The 24,374-nt window shown below is 38.2% G+C and overlaps 1 protein-coding gene across 1 annotated transcript in view; it reads left to right on the top strand.

The window, feature by feature from the left end:
* Nucleotides 1–21,433, top strand: part of CPEB4 (cytoplasmic polyadenylation element binding protein 4) — a 120,694-nt gene extending 99,261 nt beyond the window's left edge. Inside the window, exons 5-9 of the mRNA XM_088475780.1 lie at nt 1,837–1,926; nt 2,661–2,779; nt 7,790–7,904; nt 11,132–11,313; nt 15,595–21,433. Of these exons, the coding sequence (XP_088331906.1) occupies nt 1,837–1,926; nt 2,661–2,779; nt 7,790–7,904; nt 11,132–11,313; nt 15,595–15,822 (734 nt within the window). The 3' untranslated portion in view covers nt 15,823–21,433. The remainder of the gene's footprint in view (nt 1–1,836; nt 1,927–2,660; nt 2,780–7,789; nt 7,905–11,131; nt 11,314–15,594) is intronic.
* The last annotated feature ends 2,941 nt before the right edge of the window (nt 21,434–24,374 follow it).

Raw genomic sequence — 24,374 nt, 5'->3', positions numbered from 1 at the left:
TGACTGGCACTATTTTACCTTCCCTTTGCTTAATTCGGGCCAGAACAATGGCTGAGGTAGTTGCAAAGTGAGAGATACTTACTTGTAGCATAGTGTGGGTCCTCATAGTAACATTAAACTGTTTTCCTTCAGCAAAGTATTTTGTTCTGCACAAGTATACAATTTTACACGTTTTATTTCAGTGTTTGGCATATGAGCAGGCGTGTGGGGAAATATTAAAATTGCATTTGATTTTTTTGTTCTTTGCCCTGCATTGTAATATGCATATAATACACTAGCATTCATATGTGTAGAAAGTCTATTATTATTAATTATTATTTTAAACAAAGCAAAAAGTTATTTGACTGAATGTGCTCAAGAACAATAAAGCATAAAACACTTTCAATGGTCAGTTTTGGAGGTCCTTAAGGTTACCCCTGCAGTCCATTTATATAGATAACAAAGTATGTATAGCATTACATATCGCTACATACTTGCCAACTCTCCCTGACTGTCAGGGAGACTCCCTGAAATAGTAGCAATCTCCCTGATTGCACCTTACCCCCATTATGAAGCTGTTGTATAAAAAAAAACAGAAATTTATACATTAAAATGGGATTATTAGTATAATTTCCCTGCATTGGGTGTAAGGAACAATGATCCCTACGACTAAATGCATTTTCTGAGTAGTATCAGTGTGTTTTTATCAACAAGTAGCTCTAACTAACTGCTTTATGGCTCATTTACATTTGGACGTAAATCAATGTTATGACAGGCCTCTAAGATGTATCCGTACACGTCCACTTTATTGCAGTGCTCATAGGTGTTGTTATCACAATCTCACTGAAATGCATTTTCAAAAGTAGGCAAGTATGTATCACATATACTAATATGTGTCAAGATGTACAGAACTTTCACTCTGGTCATCCATCTAGTCTTGCTAGAAAAGCCTTCTAGTATTATGCCGTAAATAAATACATTTAATTGAGTGGTAACCATTGAAACATAACTTAGTTTAAAAAATAATACATATAAAAGTAACCATATATTTTAAAGATACTTCATATTATTCTAGTAGCATTTTCAATAGGTCTCATTTATTAGACTGAGGTTTGTAACATATCCTTTTCATAAGATTGCAAATACCTTACTGTGTGGGATGTAAACATGGATTTACATTAAATGCCTCCTCTGTATAATTGCTTTTATAAACTATATACTACACTAAATTGGGAATTGGGGGAAGGGGGGTAAGGTTTAGGCACTTAGAGGGGGGGATTAGGGTTAGGCACCCCTAAGGGAGGGTTAGGGTTAGGGGGTAGAAATAGGTTAGTTAGTACTTACCTTAGGACGATCGGGATTTCCTCCTCGGCCGGGATGTCACTGTCGGGATTCCAACCGCCGGGCATGGGTCCGGCGTTAAATCATATCGATTCCTACTGTTACCTTAATTTGAATACTAATTATATGCTCTTGTCAGTTCTTTGATTTGCACATCAATATTAATTCGGTGATACATTTCTAGTACTTAAATAGGTTGGGGGTCAATACTATTTTAGTTCTGCATATACTTAATATTTATGTTGATGATTTTTTTAAATTGAGAATAATGCAATGTATGCAGTGCTGGGAAAGTGTGTAAAATAAGTCTAAGAGGCCTCTGATTATAGACACCTCTTAAGATATGTTTACACTTTTCTTAGAAGCTGCTCATTAGTGTCTGATGCCGCCGGGATTAATCCAGCCTTGGTGTGGTTACTTGCACCATGCTGGTACTCTTTTGCACTCCTGTAGTTTGCTATGCAGATGAAATGTTACTACGTTATTTTGCTAACTATTTTCTTTGTATTATTATAGATGAAATTACGGCTAGTTTTCGTCGGTTTGGTCCTTTGATTGTGGATTGGCCACACAAAGCAGAAAGCAAATCTTATTTTCCTCCCAAAGGTATTCTACTTTACAGAAGTCACAGTTTTGATGCCATTATTTGAATAGATGATGTAATATTCTCAATACAGTGAATTTATCCCATATCAACATATCTCCTCAACTATCAAGGAAACATCGATGACAAGTTTTAGAATTGTCTTCACATTGCTAACCATCATTATCATATTAATCTTACATTTTCTTATGCAAGGTCAGGGGCGTAACTAGGTATTAGACAGCCCCATTGCAAAATTTTGTAAGGGCCCTTGTTTACCACCCAGTAGTGAAAATATATATATATATATATATATATATATATATATAACACATGTAACTTTAACTAAGAAGATGGGCCTCCCTAAGCTCTGGGCCCCATAACAGCTGCACTCCTTGCACCTACTGTATGTTATGCTCTATTATATCCATATGTATCTGAATTTAATTACTGTTCCAATAGCAATTTACAACAACTACATTTTGTACACTTGGGGGAGATTTATCAGAGTTTGGAGAAAGTACTAACCAATCAGCTTCTACCTTTCATTTTACAGGCTCTATTTTAAAAATGACAGGAACGGATTGGTTGGTACTTTATCTCTCTCCACAGTATGATAAATCTCCTCCTAGATGTTGTGTTATGTTTTTTTTATGATTTTTTTTAATCCTAAAGTTCAACTTCAGCCCTTTTAAGGCCATAATTTATGGTATTGATTTGTTGTTGAATTGTAAACTTTCTCTTCTTATTAATCCAGGCTATGCATTCTTACTGTTCCAAGATGAAAGTTCTGTGCAGGCTCTGATTGATGCTTGCATTGAAGAGGATAGTAAGCTCTACCTATGTGTGTCAAGCCCTACCATTAAAGACAAGCCTGTGAGTATTCATATAATGTCATCATTTCTCTTCGTAGTTATTTGTGAATGGTAAGTCAAAGTACTCACACCACCCAAATGACTAAGCTTACGAAAGAAATCTTCATTGAAGCACCTCCAGTGTTTACATAGCATTTTGAAAGCTTTAACTGGGTGGAATGGCCCGGTCTTGTACAACTTCAAGTGCACTTCACAAGCTCCTCTTCATTTCAGAATGAGACCAGCTTTCAAAATCTGCGGATGCTCTGGTTGTGATAAGCTTATTAGTGATAATACCTGCTATGTAATATATATGAGAAGCATTAGACATTTTTCTTTTGTCTGCAGTTGGTGATTATTGTTGCTTCTTCTGTATTGGAGTTTCAGTAACATAAAATGTTCACATATTTCAGCACTCAACTTTTGTATTAAATCTGAGGGTGCTGCGATTTGTTTTCCATAGACCTAAAGTAAATGGGTAAAATGAGTTGTAAACAGTCATATTGTGTATAATGATGCCAAACACTGTATTATTCTAGATAATAAATCTGTCTTGTCGAATGCAGTATTTAACATATAAGGAAATAAGTACGACAACAGTCACAGTAACCGCTGATAGTTATGTGCATAGTGGCCTGTTATTGTGATTTGCTTCATTGTAATGTCCCATGGTTTTTCACCTAGAGGAAGCATGAGCTCAGTTAGCTCTTTCCTTTGTCCACCAAAATGTGGAACATGTGAACATTGGCATTGCAATCTATCTTGCACCGCGACATCCACCATCATTTACTCCAGTGCTTGTCTCCTTGTCACTTTACTATTCATTATTGTATTATGGACCAGTTCAGTAGATGCTCTACTTGTGCTGCTTTTATTATTTGCCCTTTATATTAGTACTTTAAATTCAATTTTTTTTTCTCTGTGTGACCTAAATGCAAAGTGCGATTCCACATTTAAATGCAATCAGTGTAACCTAAACTGGTTACAGATTCCAAACTTAAGTGGCAATGCCATCTTAAAAGCTGGCTATAGATCTACTGTAATACCTAGATAGAAACTATGTCATCATTGATAACTATTAGTTTCACTGCATCTGCCATGAAATGTTCCATTCAATTCTTGACCGTTAAGTCCACATGCTCTGTGCATTCTACAAAGGTCTATTTCCTGGGCATGTGGGGACGCCTGGGTTTTACTATACTATGGGCAAAAGTCTCTGATCAGACTCATGTAGACTGTTTCACAGTGCCCCTTCTATTTCAGCTTAGACCTCTAAGATTGCTTATGTGCATGTAAACACATCCTATAATATTTGAAGTACTTATTACAATTGAAAATATGTTGGAAATATTGCATCTTTATATTTAATTTTGCAAGAATGGTGAAGCTCACCTAGGGTAAACATTTTCTTACGAATAGTGTATTGACTAAAAATTACTTAACTGCCCACAATATATCTGCATTTAAAGTTCTGTATTGGGAAAAGTCGGGACTTACATGGGGAAAGTGATTAACAATTCAATACATTTTTTATCACCATGGATTCTCCTGACATCTCTAATGCTAAGGCCACCTTTTCCCATTATACACATTTAATTGGATGCAGAAAGTAAGTTGCAGTATAATGTATCCCACATGCTGAAATTCCATGATATTCCTTGGCAGAATTCAAAAGAACAATTATGAAAGGAAGTGGCTCTTGTCTCTATAGTAAATCTACTAGAAATTTAGGCTAGGGGGTATATTTACTGAAGTGCTGGTTTTTAGAAGTGGAGATGTTGCCCCTTAGCAACCAATCAGATTCTAGCTATTATATTCTGGAAGGTGCTAGATAAATGATAAGTAGAATCTGATTGTTATGAGCAACATCTTGACTTCTAAAAATCCACACTTTAGTAAATATACCCCCTGGTGAAATTTTGAGTGAAGGAAAGACCCCTGAAACCTTTATTTTGATCTAATTTCATCAATATATAATTTGATGCTTGTAGAGAACATACATTGGATCCACATTTAGATATCTCTGAAGCATCATGTAAGCAAGTTCACAGCTTGTGCCATCCATCACAATTGAACCGTAATCCCAATACATGGAGAGATGTGTACTACCAGTTTTGTCTCTATTACTATTACTGAATTAATGGTTGGCAGCAGGTGTGTATCTAAGGGTCAGAGCGCCACTGGCAAAATAATTGACTGGCGCCCCCCTCCCCCCCAGCTCTCCCCCCTCACAGCCCCGTCCCCTCACACAGCTTTTACTATTTTAATAGTAAAAAAAACACACTTTTACGTCCACATGGAAAAAAAACAGCCTGCCACCCTTCTAAGACACCACTCCCCAGCCAGCCCTAGCAGGTCACCTTCTGTAACCCCACTCCCCAGCCAGCCCCCCTTCTAAGTCCCCACTCCCCAGCCAGCCCCCATTCTAAAGTCCCCACTCCCCAGCCAGCCCCGGCAGGTCCCATGCCGTGCCCCCAATCCCCACTTACCTTGTTGTTCCACTGATCTCGCGGGCCACGACTCTTCTGTCCTCTCTTTAGCATTGGTCACGCGCGCCGGGTCTTCTCTCCACACAAAAAAAAAAACCTCATCTCACGGCGCAGGCAGGTGCGTAGCCGCGCACTACAGGAAGCTGTGTGGATGAGGCTGCTGCCAGCCCTCCCCGGGCTTGTGCAGCTTCCCGAAGTGCACGCCTACTGGCGTCGGGAGATGAAGGGTTTTTTTTTTTTTAGAGAATAACCAGCGCGTATCTACCACCTGTCCAAGGATGGCCTGCACCCCTGGCGATTGCCATCCTGGCCAATGTGTAGATATGCCCCTGGTTGGCAGCAATCCTGTAACTGCACAGATTGAAATGCCCACCCAGCTTCAGGTTCAGTAGAATGAGGCAAAACTGGGGGGAAAAATGATGGAGCTTTAAATTTGCCACTCACAATTCTCCCTCCCTATTTAAGGCTTAATGATGCAAATGATGCAAACTATATATATATATATATGTATATGTGTATGTATATATATATACACAAATCCCGGGAGCAGTGAAAATCCCGATCGTCGAAAGGTAAGTATTCACTAACCTATTCTCCCCCCCTAACCCCCCCGTAGGGGTGCCTAACACTAAGCTCCCCCCCCCCCAAGTGCCTAAACCTAACACCCCCTTCCCCGCCTCCTAACCCTAAGTCCCCCCCGGGAACCCTAAACCTAACTCTCCCCTCCCCCCCCCCCCCCCCCGCAGCTGCCCGGCTTACCTTCGATCGGTAAGCCGGGTGTTGGGCTCCCGGCGTAGGGTAAATTACGCCTGTCATTTAACCCTTGCCGGGATTAGACAGTCAGGAAGCCGTCGGTCGGGATTCCGTCCATCGGCTTCCCGACTGCTTCCCATTTAAACAATTAAGTAGTGTCTTTATATCCAATGCAAAAAATCCATCACATAATTTACTTGTTTAGGTTTGAGGAGACTTGTTAGCAGCATAGAAAATGGTATAATGTAACCCAGTCAGATACTTATCAAGCAAAAACGATCAATCAGAAAAGTCCCCATCATATGTATGGTGCCCGGCAGCAGCCGTTTCCGTGTCAAACGCACACCTTCATCATGAGCATAGATACACGTGCTAAATACCTGCAAACCAGTTAACACAAGAGGACTCACCTGCACATGTAGCCGCACCTGTGGGTGAATACCAGCGTCACAAACACGCGCCGGAATCAACAACTAGCGAGTCCTAGCAACAACAACCAGGCATCACAAACAAAGGCGACGCAAGGCAGTTGGAAACCAGGACCAGCCCCTTAGGCGGCATGACAGCGGCAAACAGTCAGGTGTCACACACGGAAGTGACGCCGGACAACCGGAACTCGTAATAAGGATCTCCATAGTAACCCTGTAGCATAGCGGTAACCATACCAACAAAACCAAAATTTAACAGCGTCATCAAAATAGGAGAATAATATGTAAACAGACATAATCATGTGCAGATTATGCAAGTATGTAGTTGAGTTGCAGGCACTGACACAATTTGTGATATTTGTAAGAACTTGCCACTGTTCTGTTACAAAAGAAGTAACAATATTAAGGACATTATAGCCAAGTCAGATATTGGAATAAGCAAATCTAACACCTGGCTTTGTGCTAAAATGGGTGTATTCAAATGCCATGGCTGTGTCAATTGCCAGTATTTATGTGTGGGTACACACTTTGTAAATCCAACAAATAACATGGAATTTAGGATCAAGCATCACTTGACTTGTGACCGCCGTTTTGTCATTTATATCATCAAATGTCCATGCCAATTGCTATACATTGGAAAGACCATAAGATTATTGAAAGAAAGGATTGCGTTACATCGCTCTTCGGTTAAGAAGGCAATGTTTTCTGTAGACTCCAATACCCCTCCTGTAGCAAAACATTTTTCATTGTGCAAACATACCATGAGGGATTTTCATTTTCAACCTATTGATCATATCCCTCCTCTCAGGGGAGGTGGTGATCGTAACAAATTGTTACTCCAAAGAGAATGCTATTGGATTAATCGCCTTAATACTGTTGTACCCAATGGGTTAAATGAGGGTTTGTCCTTAAGCTGCTTTTTGTGATGTTTACTTTACCTGATGGTGGTCTCTTTAATATTGGTATTCTCATTTTCCTATATGTTGTACTTACTATCTGCTTTTTCTTATTTTCCATGAAGTGGTTTTTGTTTATATATATATAGATCTATATATCTCAAATTTGAAGCTCCATAATATATATTTTGCGCTACAGGTGTCGAATCTGGCTGCTTTGTAAATGTACCTGAATAGAAGACATCATTATTCCAATTTTAGATTTCATGCGAGAAAAGTGTTTACATTTACATAGAATGCTTTCTCGGAACACTGTTTATGTACAGTACTTGGTTGTGGTGCTTCAGAAAAGCATAGCTTTTTGTGTGCATGTATGTGTAAATACTTAAACCCTTTGTGCTGCAGCTGCATGCTTCAAAAAATTTATTCGTGTTAATGTATGGAGCTTCAATGTGTTTTTCCACAGGTTCAGATCCGGCCCTGGAACCTCAGTGATAGTGACTTTGTGATGGATGGCTCACAGCCTCTTGATCCACGGAAAACTATTTTTGTTGGAGGAGTCCCACGGCCTCTGCGGGCTGGTATGTTTTTGTTGTACAAGTGCTTTCGTTTTTCTTGACTTTGTGAAACATAATTGTCTAATGTAAATATTTTGTTTCCACATAGAAGAGGTTTTATAGTCAATCGTACCTTAGTTTAACAACCTGTTTTAAACAGTAACTTTAAAGAGAAACTACTCAAACTAAATAAAAAAAAAAAATCTGTCCACTGAGAAAATGGAAAGATGTGGCATGGTTTAGCAGACCATAGTATCTACCCCACTGCAGGATCCGGCTTGTATGTGCCTTTCCATAAATAATCTGGGACACAAAGACTGGCAGCGCTGATGAGAAAATATATAGCCGTGCCTTGAACTCCACGTTTTAAATATTTTATTAGAGTATTTTATTTCTGATGTTCCATGATTAATTCAAAGTGGAAACTGATTCTGTTCATTTCTTTAAACTATTGGACCTTGTGAAAGAAGGCTATAACAGGTTTGTGAAATTTTGAAGAGGGTCATTCTAAGAACTGGTAAATGTTTACTGTTAGACTGCCTTTAAAAGCAATGGGGTGAATAGCTAGGTGCCTCCCAAATCCCTCCCCTTAACTACTTACTGTAAATAGCTAATATTTTTTCAAAAAAAATCCCCAAAATATAAAATGTAAAAAAAAAAGTAAAATCAAGTGTAAATAGCTATTATATATTGTGATAAATTACAATTTTGGGGATGTTTTTGAAAAAAATAATTTTATAGTTTAAAAGAACTATATAAAAAAAGTCAGGAGTGTGTGTGAATATATGTGTGTGTGTGTATATAATATAAACATGCAGCTGCAGTTTCTATTAAAGTGATGGCTGCCCTGCAGCCATGCCGGGTAGGGGGTGCTGCCGAGTGCCCAATCACTGTGGCCAGCAGTGATCGGAGCACACAAGAAAGGGAGCCATGGGTGCAGGGAGGAGCGCGGGTCCCTCTGATATAGGCGGATGCTGCAAGATTAGTTTCTGGTAGCCGTCTAGTAGGCGTTTTTGACTGGTCGCATCTGATGCGACCATGCCAGGCAAGTGGTTAAAGTAACAATTTAGAGAAAATTTTATTGTAAGAATGGTGCTAAGAATTTTATATTAAAGAATGGAGAGCACCAAACACCATTTACAGAAAAATATTTGCTACAGACTTTAATAGGTACAGTATGTATGCAAAAGTTTGAAAACTTTATTGGAGTTGAAGATATTTTTGATAAATCTCTGGTAGTGTGGGAACTCCTGAACCTCCAACTTTATACTTAGCGGTAGTAAGTACGTGTGTGTCCTCCTACACCTATCCATTTTACACCCTATGGCGCGAGACGTTTGGGGCAACTCCGCCAAGGGAAGTGATTCTAGTGCTTGAGTTGTGTTATCCAGAATTTTGCTTCTTCATTTGATAACCATGTAGAATTACTTGGCGCAAAGAGTTGGTATAAAATAGCAGATTAAGCATGACAATGTGTGGCGTGAGTTACTCGTATAGGACCTCTGCATTTTTTGCCTTTTTACCCAGATTACATACTGTATCCTGAATTTTGCGTCATACTTGGCTAGTATTTTACTACGGATTAGTAGTTTTCTGTCAGAAAGGAATTGGTATAAAGTAGCAAATTAAGACAAATTTTTAAGAAAAAGTCAATCTGAGCGATTTGAGGTTAGGTGTATGTGGACACATCTGTATCATATGAACAAGAGATAGTGAGTTGGAAGAGGGCCTAGTTACATATATTAGTGAACGTTCTACCAGTTAATTGCAATTAGTTGGAGTATGAGTATTATTATATACATGCATGAAATGAATATTTTTATTTGACAAGGTATACAGGGAGATCTGGACATTATAACCTTCCCATTCCTGGAAAGCTTAACATTTTCTGTTTGATGATCAATAGAATAATACCTACTAAGGGGGTACTTTATTTGAAAGAGGGTACTATCTTCTTTCAAACGTGGTATAAGGATGGAGATAATTTATTTTAAGAAACTGCTGCATGTATTTATCATATACAGTTGACACATTAAATTTGATCATTTTGAATAAAATGTTGAGTAAAAATATTCATGATTGCTCCACATACCACAATTTGTAATCTGACAGCAGAATGGCATTTGCAATGCATTTGTAGTAAAATTCTAGAATTCTTAGACTATAGTTGAACAATTAGAATGCAGACTTCACCTTCAGGGCCTGGTTCTTAGTCACACACAGTGTGATGTTCAGAGTTGAACTATTTTTTTTTTGCTCTTGTGCTTGCATCTAAAGCTGGGTACACACTATGCAATCCGTCTTACGATATATCCTTCTGACATTGATCGAAATAAAATATTGTGTGGATCACATAGTGTATAAACCCGATCTCACGCAGCGGTCGGTCATTGTATTGTCTTATCTGCTGTGCTGCACAGCAGATGCAATGAGCGATGCCATGCTGCTAAACGCAGCATGGAACAATATATTGCATAGTCCTAAACCGAATTGTTGGAGGGGCCCGGCAGAGTCCCGGATCCGACGCCCCCCTCCCTCCCCTCGTACCTTTCAGCATCCTAGCACATTGTTTGCTGCCGCTAAGCAGCAGTCTCCTCTCCCTGTTTGTGCCCCCCCCACCCCTGGATTTGCGCCGGGCTGATGCCCCCCCACCCCACCCCAGCAGCGCTGCAAATAGTTTTTCTGTGTTTTTAAGGGGGCGTGGTCATGCCTCCCGTGATTAGGCCACACACACACTGCCCCTGGGCCAGCTCTCTACAGCCTTGAGCGGTTGCGAACTCAGACGCATAGTCGCTCACATTGGAGGCCATACTCTGACTCGGAATCTGAATCTGCATGGGGCTGGTGCAAGTTTCAGTGGTGCGACAGATGGTTGCATTTAGAGACACCAAGTGGTATTTGAGTATCTAAAGACACTGACAGTGGGCGCCTCAGTTCTTGCACATGCAGACGCACTGCCGTACACCAGGGAACAATTTGTAGTATTTAAAGTCTCAGAAGCAATACCGGCAAAAGTCGCACACATGTACGCTGCAGGAGGTCTGATGCTGTATAATTACAATCCTCCATGTTATAGGTCCAGATTATTTATATATTTTAAAAAGACAATTCAATTAATATAATCAATTTACTATGCCCTGTGCAATCATCACTGCAGGAGAAAATGTACTGTGTAATGCATATAGCTTTATTCGCGTCAAGGCAATGTATGTATAGTACACTAAGTTCCTTTTTAATTATTTCTGTTACAGTGGAGTTAGCTATGATAATGGACCGCCTATATGGAGGAGTATGCTATGCTGGCATAGACACAGATCCTGAGTTAAAATATCCTAAAGGAGCTGGGCGAGTTGCCTTTTCCAATCAACAGAGTTACATAGCTGCTATCAGCGCCCGCTTCGTTCAGCTGCAACATGGAGAAATTGATAAGCGGGTGAGTGGCTGTGAATGTATATGTTGCAATGAATGTGCATACTGCATAAAAGTATTATTTACCATACCACATTATATCTATGCTACACTGCGTTACTTTCTACAGTGTACAAGCTCCTACATTCATTGAAGAGCCGAAAATGCAGGGTAACCTCTGCCCATCAGGTTTGTTTGCCATTTTGTCCCATTCTTCAAAAATTATACCGGTTTTATTTTTTTAAGTCCACAAATGTGCACGCACGCACACATATATACAGTCAGGTGCATAAATATTGGGACATTGACAGAATTTTCTTATTTTGGCCTCTATACACCACCACAATGGCTTTGAAATGAAACAAACAAGATGTGCTTTAACTGCAGACTTTCAGATTTAATTTGAGGTTAATTACATCCAAATCAGGTGAACGGTGTAGGAATTACAACGGTTTCTATATGTGCCTCCCACTTTTTAAGGGGCCAAAAGTATTGGGACAAACTAAACAATCCTAAATATAACTTTCACTTTTTAATACTTTGTTGCAAATCCTTTGCAGGCAATTACAGCCTGAAGTCTGGAACGCATAGACATCACCAGACGCTGGGTTTCATCCCTGGTGATGCTCTGCCAGGCCTCTACTGCAAATGTCTTCAGTTCCTGCCTGTTCTTGGGGCATTTTCCCTTCAGTTTTGTCTTCATCAAGTGAAATGCATGCTCAATCGGATTCATGTCAGGGGATTGACTTAGCCATTGCATAACATTCCACTTTTTAGCCTTAAAAAACTCTTTGGTTGCGTTTGCAGTATGCTTCAGGTCATTGTCCATCTGCACTGTGAAGCGCCGTCCAATGAGTTCTGAAGCATTTGACTGAATATGAGCATATAATGTTGCCTGAAACACTTCAGAATTCATTCTGCTGCTTTTGTCAGCAGTCACGTCATCAATAAATACAAGGGAACCAGTTCCATTGGCAGCCATACATGCCCATGCCATGACACTACCACCACCATGCTTCACTGATGAGGTGGTATGTTTTGGATCATGAGCAGTTCCTTTCCTTCTCCATACTCTTCTCTTCCCATCACTCTGGTACAAGTTGATCTTTGTCTCATCTGTCCATAGGATGTTGTTCCAGAACTGTAATGGCTTTTTTAGATGTTGTTTGGCAAACTCTAATCTGGTCTTCCTGTTTTTGAGGCTCACCAATGGTTTACATCTTGTGGTTAACCCTCTATATTCACTCTTGTGAAGTCTTCTCTTGATTGTTGACTTTGACACATATACACCTACCTCCTGGAGAGTGTTCTTGATTTGGCCAACTGTTGTGAAGGGTTTTTCTTCACCAGGGAAATAATTCTTCTGTCATCCACCACAGTTGTTTTCCGTGGTCTTCCGGGTCTTTTGGTGTTGCTGAGCTCTCCGGTTCGTTCTTTCTTTTTAAGAATGTTCCAAACAGTTGATTTGGCCACACCTAATGTTTTTGCTATCTCTGATGGGTTTGTTTTGATTTTTCAGCCTAATGATGGCTTGCTTCACTGATAGTGACAGCTCTTTGGATCTCATATTGAGAGTCGACAGCAACTGATTCCAAATGCAAATGTCACACCTAGAATCAACTCCAGACCTTTTACCTGCTTAATTGATAATGAAATAACGAGGGAATAGCCCACACCTGAAAATTCTGTCAATGTCCCAATATTTATGCACCTGACTGTACATCGACCAGTAATAACATTAAAACCAACTGCCTAATATTGTGTAGATCCCCCTCATGCCTCCAAAACCGTTCTGACCATCCTAGACTTTGGCATCAAGACGTTATCAACAGATCATTTAAGTCATGTAAGCTGTGAGGTGGGGCCTCCATTGCTAGGACTTATTTTCAGTATATACCACAGATGCTCGATCGGATTAAGATCTGGGGAATTTGGAGGCCTAGTCAACACCTTGAACTCTGTCATGTTCCTCAAACCAGTCCTGAACAATTTTTGCAGTGTGGAATGGTGCTTTATCTTGCTGAAATTGGCCATTGCCATCAGGGAATACTGTTGCCATAAAGGAGGATGCTTGGTCTACAATAATGTTTAGGTAGATGGTACGTGTCAAAGTAACAACCACATGAATGCCAGGGCTCAAGGAGAACATTGCCATCACGCTGGTGCCATATCTTCCCAAGGTAAACAACGCATCCATCCGTCCACATGATGTAAAAGAAAACCTGATTCTTCAGACCAGGCCACCTTCTTCATTGCTCCATGGTTCTGACACTCATGTGTTCATTGTTGGTGCTTTTGACAATGGACACGGGTTAGCATGGGTACTCTGACCGGTCTGTAGCTATACAGCTCCATACATAGCAAGCTGCAATGCACTGTGTGTTCTGACACCTTTCTGTCATAGCCAGCATTAACTTTTTCAGCAATTTGTGCTACAGTAGCTCTTCTGTGGGATTGGACCAGACAGGCTAGCCTTCACTCCCCACGTGCATCAATGAGCCTTGGGCATCAATGACCATGTCACGCGGTTCACAGGTTGGCCTTCCTTGGACTACTTTTGTTAGTAACTAACTTATTTTACTAACCACTGCATACCATGAACACCCCACAAGACCTGCCGTGTTGAAGATTTTCTGACCCAGTCGTCTAACATTTACAATTTGGTACTTGTCAAAGTCGCTGAGATCCTTACGCTTGCCCATTTATCCTGTTTCCAACACATCAACTTGCCTAAAGCGTTCCATACCTTGACAGGTGCCATTTTAACAAGATAATCCGTGTTATTCACTTCACCTGTAAGTGCTTTTAATGTTATGGCTGACTGGTGTATGTATATATAAATATACACGCGCGCACACACAATATTGAAACCTAATTTTGAGATGATCTATAAACAGAACAATACATGCTTTTGCAGGATTTCTGGCTTTATCATATTGTGCACCTGAAAGCAAAAAACTAAATATCCACTACTCAATGAATACTTTATGTGCACTTATCTAGTAATGCATAAGTCACCACAGAACTGCCTGTATTCTTTGTGGCATGGATTCAACAAGGTGTTCAAAACATTCCATAGAGATTCTGGTTCATGTTGACATTATGGCATCATGAAGTTGCTGTAGATTTGACTGCAGCACATTCACTGCAAATATCCTGTTGCACAACATCCCAAAGGTGGACTTATAGATTGAGATCTGGTCACTGTGAAGGCCACTTGAGTACACTGAACGCCTTGTCAAATTGTTGATATCAGCTTGAATTGATGTGTTTTGTGACTTTGATGGATATTAAAGGGTATAATGCAGCCATAAAGGGATGCACATGGTAAGCAAATATATTCGGGTAGGCTGTGGCATTTAAACGATTCAGGGATGCTTATCTACACACTATTATTTGAGTCACTGTCACCATTTTGAAAGTTTGAATCAGTCCTGGCCATTCTCTTGTGAATGCTCTCATTAAGTCGTTTTTGCGCACCAATTTTTTTTTTGCACATCATTCTCTCTAGAGACAATTATGTATGAAAATCCCAGGTAATCAGGGCTACTCAAATAACCCTGTCTGGCACAAACAATGATTCTACTAGTAAAGCCACTTAGATCACATTTCTTCCCCATGCTGGTGTTTGATCTGGCCAACAACTAAACCTCTTGAGTAGGTTTGTATATCTTTGTGCACTGAGTTGCTACCACTTGTTTCATGACCACAATATCTTCTGCCTTCTGATTGCTTAACTATGACATCACCCAGACTTCCTATTTCTCTTTTCAAAGAGTTACATATTTTGGCCTGAAAGAATGGCTTATTTTTAGAATAACCTTAAACTGGGTACACACTTACCTATGTGTGTATCCAGCAATGCAACGCCCGACGGGCCGACATATCAAGTGGTCGGTGCCTGACCGATATGTCAAGCACCTGCTCCATTCACCTGCCTGGAGTCTTTCATCACATTGACCAACATGTACTGCAGATCTGTTGATGTGATGATTTGCCCCACGGGAGCACCCAAGGGCCGACATAGAGGGTACACACTTGCCGATGTAGGCGATATGTCGGCCCAATCCGCTGGATCGACAACAAATAGTCTAATGTGTAACCACCTTTTGTTCAAATATTTTTAACCCTACATCATATGCCAGCACCTGTTTTACAAGTCCAATTTCTAACTTAATATTGCATGATAAATACTGAATATGAATAAGAATAATTGCGCTAAAACATTCTTCTCCACATTTTTCTGATGCTTTGCCCAATATCCTGTGGCTGCTCTTTTAATTGTTCTATCATTTTATGCTCACAGGTGGAAGTGAAGCCATATGTCTTGGACGACCAGCTGTGTGATGAGTGTCAAGGAGCTCGCTGCAGTGGCAAGTTTGCTCCGTTCTTCTGTGCTAACGTTACCTGTCTGCAGTATTACTGTGAATATTGCTGGGCTGCTATCCACTCACGTGCTGGCCGGGAGTTCCACAAGCCGCTGGTGAAGGAGGGAGGAGATCGCCCAAGGCATATTTCATTCCGTTGGAATTGAGCTACCCATTGCTTAACTTCCTTCCCAAGGATCCAAATAAGTGCACTCTTCTGTTCTCTTATCCTCCCTCCCTCCTACCATCCTTAGGAAAGCATGTCCTCTTGTTGTAGTCTGTATTTTAACAATAGTATAACGAAAGAATGACCTACACCATAGGTATTTTGTAGAGTCTTGTGTCATTGAGAACTGTATTGGAACGCCTTTTTTGTTTATAACAATATCACACTGATGCATGCAAGTTTCATGCTGTCCTCATTGAAAACCAAGGGAGCAGGGAGACTGCAACAATTTTAATTAATATTATTATTATTATTAATGTATTTTTTTTATTTTGACTCAAGAGAAGAGCTTAAAATGACAAAGCAAGAAAAAGAGAAAACCAGAGTATTTTTTTTTATTAAATTATTGTTAAATGAAAAGTAACAGAAGAATGCTGTTAATGTAACCATGCAACCACAATAACACTATTGGTCTGTTTGACACAGCTTATTTTTTACTAGGGGAGATTTTTTTATTTCCTATTTATTGGGGATTATTTTTAATTTTCTTTAGTTTTATTTTTTACCTTTTTCGTAGTAGTTAGCTATTGCTTTTTGCAAACATCCCCCTCTGCCCCACACAGAAACACACACACCACCCAATATTTTCCCATATATGCTTTTTTTAATTTTGTAGATGACCACAGAACTGGCTTGATGTATTTTAACAGTGGGCTATTTGCATTTAAGCTTTTTAAGAATGTAAATGTTGAGTGAAGTTACTACTGAGGGGAGTGCACTTATTTATTTTTTCAGTGAAACTTAAAAAAATATAAAAAGTGAAAACTACAATATCGGTTATCCCTCATCTCCCCCCCCCCCACCCCACAACACACAAAAACACACACCCCACCCCCACAAAGACTCCTACCAAAGCTCATATAAAGTTAAATTACAGAAGGCAGGTATTTCTGCTCCGAATGAACAAATGTATAGATTTTTATTTTTTGATGCTTAATATATATCTATAGTCCTAATTTACTTATATCGGGTGCCAGCTTCTGTTCTCCATTTTGACTCTGAACACTTGAAAGATACCTCAAGGATGGAATTAGTTGTGTTTATAGTGAGTCAGTCTGGAATTCTGGACTGTAACGAGGAGCCCATTCTTGCTTATGTAACACCTTTGCTGTCTAAGAGTAGAGTAGCAGCACATGTCAGTTACAAGATGACATCCTACAGATTTATTCTGGCCCTTTGGCAGACAAAGGGCTAAAGAAGGGCTTCCCTTAGCATAAAGTCACTTTACACACCTGCATTGTTTGCTTGTCTGCTAGGTTGTATATAGTGCAGTGGAATTTTATCTCAATGAGTGTGATTAGGGTAGGAAACATGGAAAACAAAATAGTACTGTACTGCTGTCAGGCAAAATGTTCAAAAATGCTTTGCACAAGATGGTTGGATCTCAATGCAATATTTCTCATAGTTGCTTTAAAATACCCATTCTACTTTGTTTATTGCAGGTGAGCAGCAAATGGTAGAATTGTAGATTATCATTATTGTGAAATATTAAACACTTTACATGCTAAACCAGCTTGACCAGAGTTTGGTTGTGAAAATTTCAGTACCTCGGTTTCAGGCTCTTTGGCACTTAGGACTTTAAGCTGCTTATATCACTGAATAATCTTTTGATGCCTTAACCCCTTTAGAGCCAAGTAACGTGACCAACACAGCTTTGTCAGCCCCAGTCATTTTGAATTGATAAAAAAATATATATTTAGTGGATTTGAGGTTTAATATTCAGGTTTTCAACAAGTGCTGTCCTTAATATTTAAGCAGAAGAATCCCATTTTATCGATTTTTCAACGTTGCAAATGTAATGCAAATGAGTTGCTGCTACTTATCACACAAAAGTGTGGAAGTAATCTCGACAGCCTTAAAGCAAAGACAATTTGGATAAATAAATAGATGAGAATTATAAGTAAATTAAATCTAGGACCTGAACTCCAATTCATGGAAGCAAACTTAGATGATATGAACAGATTTGATCAAATAAGATAAGTTCTGTAATGCTTAGCATCACCTGGAAACTACAGTCCTTTTATAGATTAAACCAGAAGTTACTAGCCAACTAGGAACCAGCAATATTACTGAATTTTGAATCCCAATACTTCAAAATACTTATTCACCTTACAAAATGGCTGCCCCCACCATGTGTAGGTGGCTGGTTCACTTTAAATATTATGTTCACAAGTACAACATGAAGAACATAAGGGCATACTCATGGTACACATGCCACTTTTTTGCTGTCAAAGGAAATATTTAGTATTTGGCATAGGCTCTTGTGAATGTTTTTGTTTTTTTTCTTGACTAGCTGCTTTGAAAGCAAAGATTTTCAGTTCTGAAATGGTCATGGGAGCTGGTAATAAAGTGCAATCTGACTTCAAAAGAGTTACAGTTCTAGTTGTATGCGTATAGAGGTAGGTGCTGCCTTCAATAATTGACCAGTTTATTTAAAACACTGCAGACATAATTGGTTATCAATTTTTATAGATTGAAGCTCATTGCTTCTAACAATGCGATTTCACCATCATAGGTTGTGAAAACCAAAGATTTGCTTCAGTGCTGCTGCTTAACTCTTGAAGAGCACCTCTGTTATAATTGTTTTTCTTTTTTACCTTCCACAATTGGAGCCTGTTTATAATAGAATATTGAGGTATTTAACCTTCGCAAAGAAAGCAAAAATGACCCTCCCTTCCCCTCAGCATTAACATTACTAAACAACACACCTAGGTTTGTTTTTTTTGTATTTTAATGTACATCACTCTACCAACAGAGAGACATTTGCTGATGGTTAAAGAAATTAAGGGAGCTGCTTGTAAAACCCATCCCTGTACTGCAATGACAAATATAATTTCTATAGTGGGTGCTCTTGTGTACATCTAGTCAACGAATTTTCATAACTCTAGACCATTTATTTTAATCCTTTTATCCGTTAAAAATGAGTGTAGGTGGCTTGGGGTGTGCTAGAGTGCCATTCCTACCAGTAAACAGTGGCAATGATTTAACCTTTTCACTGCCAAATGTTTGCACTGCAAAATCTGGCAGTGTGTTTGCCTCCAAGATGTAAACTAATAGAAGACTGGATGGAGATGGCTTTCTGTAGCCTCCACCACAGCAGGGAAAAGGTTAACTCCAGAAATAATCCACTGTTTGGAAGCTAGCTTTGAAGAATATTTTCTTTTTATTTCCCTTTTGTACATGACCTGCTGACTTTCGGTACAGTGTTTTTGTAGCTTAACTTATTTTTGTCATGCACATATTGTACACTTGTTATGCACTAATTTTGTATATCTTATGTTTCCAGCAGTGAGCATTTAGGCCCACTTTTCACTGGCGGGATATCTCTTTATGCAATACCTCAATTTTTCATATTGCAAAGAGTAGCTTTTTGTACTTTTATTACGGAGAGATCTTCATATAACTTCATTTTTTAAGATAAATAATTTTAATAAATTTTTATTTTCTTATATTCTGCTTTTTATACATTTCAGTGCTCTGCATACATTTTGAATGATGGATGTTGTGCACTGGTAATGCTACTTCAGAACCTGCAGAGATACAAAAGCACGTGGCTTTAAATATTCTAGCCCACACCAAGCATTTGGTGTATTTTTCATTTAAAAATGCATTAGATCTAATATTGAGAGGTGAAAATAGAAACCGCATGAATATGACAATTTAATCTCGTCTTTAGTCCCTTGGAAAAAAAAAAAAAAAGTAGCATAGAATTTAAAAGTACAGTAACAACTGAAAATGTATTCTGCTTCTTTCTCATTTTTTAAAGAATTGAAAAAAAATATATATATATATATAATTGCAGACTTTTTTGGTGAATGTTTATCCATTTTACATATTAACAAAATTAATGTTAGGTGTTTATAATGCAGAAATATCTGCAGTTTTGGAAAACAGTCAATTTTAAGTGGAAAAAAATTCAACCATACCTTCTGGTTCCAGATGTGTAATGTTAGTATGCATGACTAATATAAGGAAAAAATATTGTTATTCTACTAATATTCACTTGTTGTTATTGTGTGAAAAGTGTGTTTACTGATGACTTGGTAACACTTTAATTTACAGAGCATAAAGAACCATGAACTTTTACTCTGCACTCAGAGTTCCCATTGTATGGAGTCATGGCTTTAGTATAATGTATGCTAGTAGATAATTTATCGCCTTTCCAGCCCATAGTTGGCACCTCAGTTTATTAGCTGAGAGTAAGCATGTGATATATAGCCTAAGTCCTCGTCTCTTCACATGCCTAGAGTTTTTGGTTTTCTGTAACCTGCTTTTTTCTGAATGAGCCTTTATTAGCAGTGAGTGCAGTGCTGGTACCTTCAGCTGAAAAGCAGTTAAAGCATCACATCCCAGGGTGTTAACATGGTTAGTTTCTGCACTGTAAAACAACGTTACTTATTGTATTAACATGGTGAAAACCCTCACTGCCCAATGCTTTGGCCTAGTATATACTTCTCCATACACAGACCTCTGCATAATGCAAGTTAAAACGTTTGCAGTGAATGACTGGCATTTTATAATAAATGCTGTTGGAAAGACTTGATGATCTCACCCTTTTTTATTATTTTTTTAATTTATATATTTTTAATTGTTTTTGAAGAGTTTAGCCTTCTGTTAAAGGTGATTTAAAACTTGAATGTGATAATGAATTGTGGAGAGTTGAACTTCAAGTTGTTATGTGCAATACTTATTTCTGACTTTTGAAAGATCTTTGCAGTGTAATTCTTCATTGTTTTTAATTGCAGGCATTTAAAGATGTCATTTTCTACTGTTCTAGTAATCCTCTTTATTGCTGGTGTTTCTAAAGAAAAGAATCAGAAATCAATCTTTCTACTAATGTAAAACTGAGATTATTTTTTAAAAAAATGGAATATAAGAGGTTTTGGTCATTGGCGTTATTTTGTTACCTTCTTTTTAACTCCTGATATCCTGGAGGAGCTTGAGACTTCTAGAGAATCTTGCCTTTCCAGATATTCAGGGTTTAAAGCTACTGTGATTGATAACATTGTAAGAATTGGGACAATATTGTATTCAACTGTTTTATTTTTTATATTTTTAAATTTAAAAGCATAATTAGTTTTTATAATTTTCATCAGATTTTTTTGTTATATTTTTTTTGAAAGTGAAATTATTAACAAGTGGGTGTCTAATTTTTACTAATCCCTAATGTTATCTTCTTTTCCAGTGTATTGCTCATTTATCAGAAGGAAAAAAGTTATTTAAGTATGTCAGTTAATTGTACCACTTGGCTGAATTTACACATAGTTTTTACTGTGTATGGGGAGGTTGTAGTATTTATTATAGCATTTTAAATAAAGGTAATTCATTTTTTTATTAAAGTCATTTTCACGTTTAAGTTCATATTTTTGTATGTTCTACTCTAATTAAGTTATATAACACAAGTTCCTTTTTTAAAGAGTTCATTTGTTGAAGTGCTAGTGAAAAATTAATGTTATTAAATAGTTTGCAAATGACTATTTATACCAGTATGCATATAATTTTTAAATATTTGTAATGTGAGATGTTGAATGAATAAAACTTTTAACTCTAAATTGTCTAGATTTGTAGTTATTTTTTAATTATTTAATGTTTCATATGCTTTTGAAGAAAACAAACAAAATACACATTTTACTAATGAATTTTACCTTAATTTGCTTTCTCTGTAATCTGCATACTTTTTATATAGCCTCACTTTTATAGTTAATGTGTGCATACTCATGCAATATTTAGTACCTTTCTGTAACTTTTATTGAATACATTATTCTTTAGCATGGCTCAGTGTTTGACCAAAGTCATTGGATCAGCTAGGCAAAGTTTATTTTAAGGCCCTAAGATATGACATAAAATTGCTCTATAAACATTGTTTTATCCAGTGCACATGGTAGAGCTGTGGTATTTACAAAGTCACCTGTCGGCTGCACATCTGGAGGTCTTATTCAATATTAAGCTGGTCACAAAAATCACTTCTAATTTATCAGCCTCTTTAATTAGGGATGGGAGACCAGAGATGGTATAAACGAGTATAACAGAAAAGAAAGAAGAAACTCTGTTTGGTGAGCACTCTTGATCAAATACAGAAGGGAAAATTGGAATAGGTCCAATCACGCCCCTAAAAAATAACTTTTAATGATTATTCTTAAAAATAAAAGGTCGCATAGTTAAGCTACTAAATAGGACCCAATAAACACTCAATTACTTACATACAAAGTTACCTACAACATATAACATAAAAAAGAAAACAGAAAAAAGGAAAAATAATAATAAGTAAAGGACACTTGCATTGAGACAAATATTATCTTGTTTTTGAAAAATGAAGCAGCAAGTGTAATATCCTCCTTGTTAGCGAAAAATATGAGATCTGATATATTACAATCAATCAGTTTAATACAAAATAACTGCTAATAGTCTATTAGTACCCATTAATAAATGGTTCAAAACATGTCTGAGTGTGGAATAAAGTAGAAAAGGTCAGAGCATAGGACTGCTACTCCTCATTCTACTTCTCTTCACCTCTGCAAATAGCTATCTGTGAAGAGTGAGAGATTACTGGAGAGCAGGTTGCCCCTAGAAACAACAGTTAATCAGGGGCTTTACTCACATTTCGTTTCTGCTTTCGGGTGTCATACTTATTGCATTGGACACCCAATGAGAGAACTACTCTAATGAGATCGTCCGCAGTTAATAGAGCAATAGAACAGATAGTAAGAAGAGACCATAAATCACATGTGAAAATACAAAAATTCTATGATTATAGGGAGCCTTAGGTGATTAATTGGCTCATAAGTAGGCCTATTACAGGTGTGACATCACTTAGTTTTCAAGAGATATGCAATATAACCAGTGGAAAAATAGCAATAAATCCTTAAAATGTGAAATTATAACAGCTATTAATATAAATGATATTAATGAAAGTGCACAGGGCTATAAAACATAAAAATTCATATCCACACAAATCAAAAGTATATGTAGATACCGTGAATGAGTGATTTGCACATAAGGAACCATTTATTCAATTATTGATAGAAAATCCAACATTGCTGTTCTTGTAGACATAGACTATAAACTAAGTAGATGACATAAATGTGTTAGTCACTTATACAAACAAACAAATATAATGCCTGAGGTCAGGTATAAATTATTGGCACATAAAACACAGTAAGTGTAGTCTAAACTGTTTACAGCAGGTATAATCGATACAGTTACCGATACATATAGTCAGGAAAAAATGCAAATGAACAGGTATAGATCATATAACAAAGTAAGTAAAATCTATACTATTGCTGATGCAAATAAACGCCTGACAGAGAAGAACATTTATTCAATAAAGATCAAGGGCTCTTATGCAGACAATCAGATACAATGCCCAAAATCAGGTATAAGTTTTACAGCAAAGCAAGTGTAGTCTATGCTATTCACAGCAGGTATAATCCATGCTGTTACTTATGCAAATGATCAGATGAGATGCAAATGAACAGGTATGGACCGTATAATGTAATCAGTAATAGCTGCACTGTTGCCGATACAAATGCCCAGATATGGTGTAAATAATTGTGTATGAATCATGTGCTGGTGAGCACAGCCAGTAAAGTCTATGCTGTGCTGTAACAATGGTCTCAACGCGCGGGACTGCCGCTCACAAACCGTTACCTCCGGGTACCCATTGTCCTAGGAGGTGAGTGGAGACAGAGTCCTGTTGGGTACTAGTAGGTGATGCCGGTGCCTCGTGCCGTACAGCCGCGGGCACTCGTTACTCCCCGACGTGCGTTTCGCTATTAGCTTGATCATGGTATAAACGAATGACTGTCTGAGAAATGGTTTAATAAAACACTAATGATGATATTTAAGTGATAGATCATCTCGCCATGTAACATTTCATTTCTTTTGTATGCAACCAGGGGGTTTGGTATAAAAGATCTATTCTAAAAAGGTCTACAATGTCTAGATAGACCCCAAATGGTAGACAGGGACAAAGATAGACAGGTACAAAAGACCGACATTGAAATGGTCGACACATTTTTCTTTTCTTACCCTAATCTTCACCCTAACACTAGACTTCCACTTGGTGCCTAACCCTCCCGGTACCTCAACCTAACCGTCGGAGTAAGTGCCTACCCCTAACCATCCCTCCTAGAGCCTAACCCTAAAAAAATAGTGTCAACCATTTTTGTCAGCCATTTCAATGTTGACCTTTTGACACTGTTGACCTTTTGTACCTGTATCATTGTCCATGTCGACCTTTTGTCCCTGTCGACCAATTGACTGTCTACCATTTGGGGTCTATCTAACGTCAACCTTTTTTAGTGTAGATCTATTGACCGGAAAAAGGGGCGTAACTAGGTATTTGAAGGCCCCATAGCAAAAGCTTGTAAGGGCCCTATGTATCACCCAATGGTGAAAAATTTATATAACAGATGTAACTTTGAGGAGTAAGATGGCCTCCCCTAAGTTCTGGGCCCCATAGCAGCTGCACCCCTTTCACCTATGGTTGTTACA

The sequence above is a fragment of the Taudactylus pleione genome, unplaced genomic scaffold (assembly GCF_031769625.1).
Source record: "Taudactylus pleione unplaced genomic scaffold, aTauple2 ptg000178l, whole genome shotgun sequence".
Lineage (NCBI taxonomy): Eukaryota > Metazoa > Chordata > Amphibia > Anura > Myobatrachidae > Taudactylus > Taudactylus pleione.
Note: the sequence above shows the minus strand (reverse complement) of the source record. Positions and strands in the feature narration are given on the sequence as shown.